The 2023-nt window shown below is 40.2% G+C and overlaps 1 protein-coding gene across 1 annotated transcript in view; it reads right to left on the bottom strand.

The window, feature by feature from the left end:
* Window positions 1–1039: 1039 nt before the first annotated feature.
* The window catches only part of LOC114072509 (calcipressin-1-like), a 5660-nt gene continuing 4676 nt past the window's right edge, over window positions 1040–2023 (bottom strand). The window contains exon 2 of the mRNA XM_027910394.1: window positions 1040–1072. Within this exon, the coding sequence (XP_027766195.1) occupies window positions 1049–1072 (24 nt within the window). The 3' untranslated portion in view covers window positions 1040–1048. The remainder of the gene's footprint in view (window positions 1073–2023) is intronic.

Below are 2023 nucleotides of genomic sequence, written 5' to 3'. Positions count from 1 at the left end.
CACCTGCTCTGATCCGATTATTCCTTGGATTATACAACCCCAGGCTGGAGTTATTCACACTTTCCACTGCCTGCACCAGCAGCTGTTTCCCTGGCACCCTGGAGCTGAGGAAAATCCAAGCCCTTCATCAGAGTTTCCATGAGCCAAGAGATCCCTGCAATGGGCTGGATGGGATGTGGCCCTGGGAAAAACTCCATTAAAAATAAAACCCACCCTGCAAAGGAGGGTCCACACACCTGAGGAACTGGGAGAACATCCCCTCAGGAACTGGGAGAACATCCCCTCAGGAACTGGGAGAACACCCCTTAGGAATTGGGAGACCATCCCTCAGGAATTGGGAGAACAACCCTTAGGAATTGGGAGAACATCCCCTCGGGAATTGGGAGAACATCCCTCGGGAATTGGGAGAACATCCCTCGGGAATTGGGAGAACATCCCTCGGGAATTGGGAGAACATCCCTCGGGAATTGGGAGAACATCCCTCGGGAATTGGGAGAACATCCCTCGGGAATTGGGAGAACATCCCCTCGGGAATTGGGAGAACATCCCTCGGGAATTGGGAGAACATCCCCTCGGGAACTGGCAGAACATCCCTCGGGAATTGGGAGAACATCCCTCAGGAACTGGGAGAACAGAACATCCCTCAGGAACTGGGAGAACATCCCCTCGGGAACTGGGAGAACACCATTTACAGCCAACATTCCCAGCACTAAAATCTATCCTGAGCTTTCCATGGTAATGGAAATATTCCTACTGCCACCAGCTCTGAGGGATTATCAGAGTCTATAAAAAAATAACCATAACAATTCACAAACTCTATCAAAAATATCAGTTGTCCTTAATGTATTTAATAATAGTATCTACATTTTGGGGGTTATCAGAAGGGAGGGGATATTTTAAGTACAAACCCACAGAAGGGTTTTATTTAACCACATGGATTCTGAAGGGCTTCTTTGCCTAAAAAAAATTGGAAATGGGAAAAAAAAAAACCAACTTATTTTAACATTCCAGCTTTTATCACCAGCTCAGCTACTCCAGTTTTGTATTTCTACAGAGAAGGGAAGCAGCAACTCTAGGGGAAAAAAAAAACAAACAAGAAAAACAAACAATTCTTGCCTTTCAGGCAGTTTTTACTTGGAAAACATCTTGATTTTTAAGAGGTCTTTTATCCAGACACTTCAACTCGTGAATCATCTGCAAAGGGAAGAGGAGGATTTATCCCTGATTAATTTTAATAAATCAAATTGACTGAGTATTGACATCTCTGCTTTATGAGGGGGGGCCAGTAATAAATAATGACTCACTGATTAATTAAAAAAAATGGCATTCTGGTTTATCTCAGGCAGTAAAAAGCGCTGGGAGGAAGAGACAACAGCTATAAATCAGGTACCTCTAAACCAGGCAATGAAACCTCTCAGAAGAGTGATGCCCTAAATCCCTGTGCTTTTAAGATGTAGTCAGAGTTATTAATTTATATTTATTATATACTTAATGTACAAATATATTATATATACTATATATTATATATATTGTGTATATATATACACACTATATATTATATATTACATATATTATATACCAGACACCACTCACAAATCAGTCCCACTCCATTTTTGATATCTATGAAAATACTAATATAATGTAGTATCAATATTAAATATAAAATAAAACCATTATATATATATATATATATATGTATATATTTTTGTTTGATTAAAATTTTTAATGGGTTTATTGTTCAAAGTAGAACCAGATTATTGGGATGTGATTTTGAAACACAGCTTTAACCCTGGGCTTTTTTTGTTTTTTTTTTTTTTTTTGGAAAGCAACAGCCCTGAAACAACTACAAACAGTGTGAAAAAAGCTGCTTTTTTTGGCAGAGGGAGAATGAAAACCTTCAGAGTATCTGGAGGAAAGCACAGGGGCCAAGAAATAAGTTTTGTATGCCCTGGGGGGAGGTTTTGGCAAAGGCAGAGCTGTGATCCTGGAAAAACGCTCCTCTTTTTCTGCAAGATCCGCCCCG

This window comes from Empidonax traillii, unplaced genomic scaffold, assembly GCF_003031625.1.
Source record: "Empidonax traillii isolate 1590-97213 ecotype Southwest subspecies unplaced genomic scaffold, ASM303162v1 scaffold3372:size31676, whole genome shotgun sequence".
Lineage (NCBI taxonomy): Eukaryota > Metazoa > Chordata > Aves > Passeriformes > Tyrannidae > Empidonax > Empidonax traillii.
The sequence above is the reverse complement of the archived record's forward strand: the minus strand, read 5'-3'. Positions and strand labels throughout refer to the sequence as shown.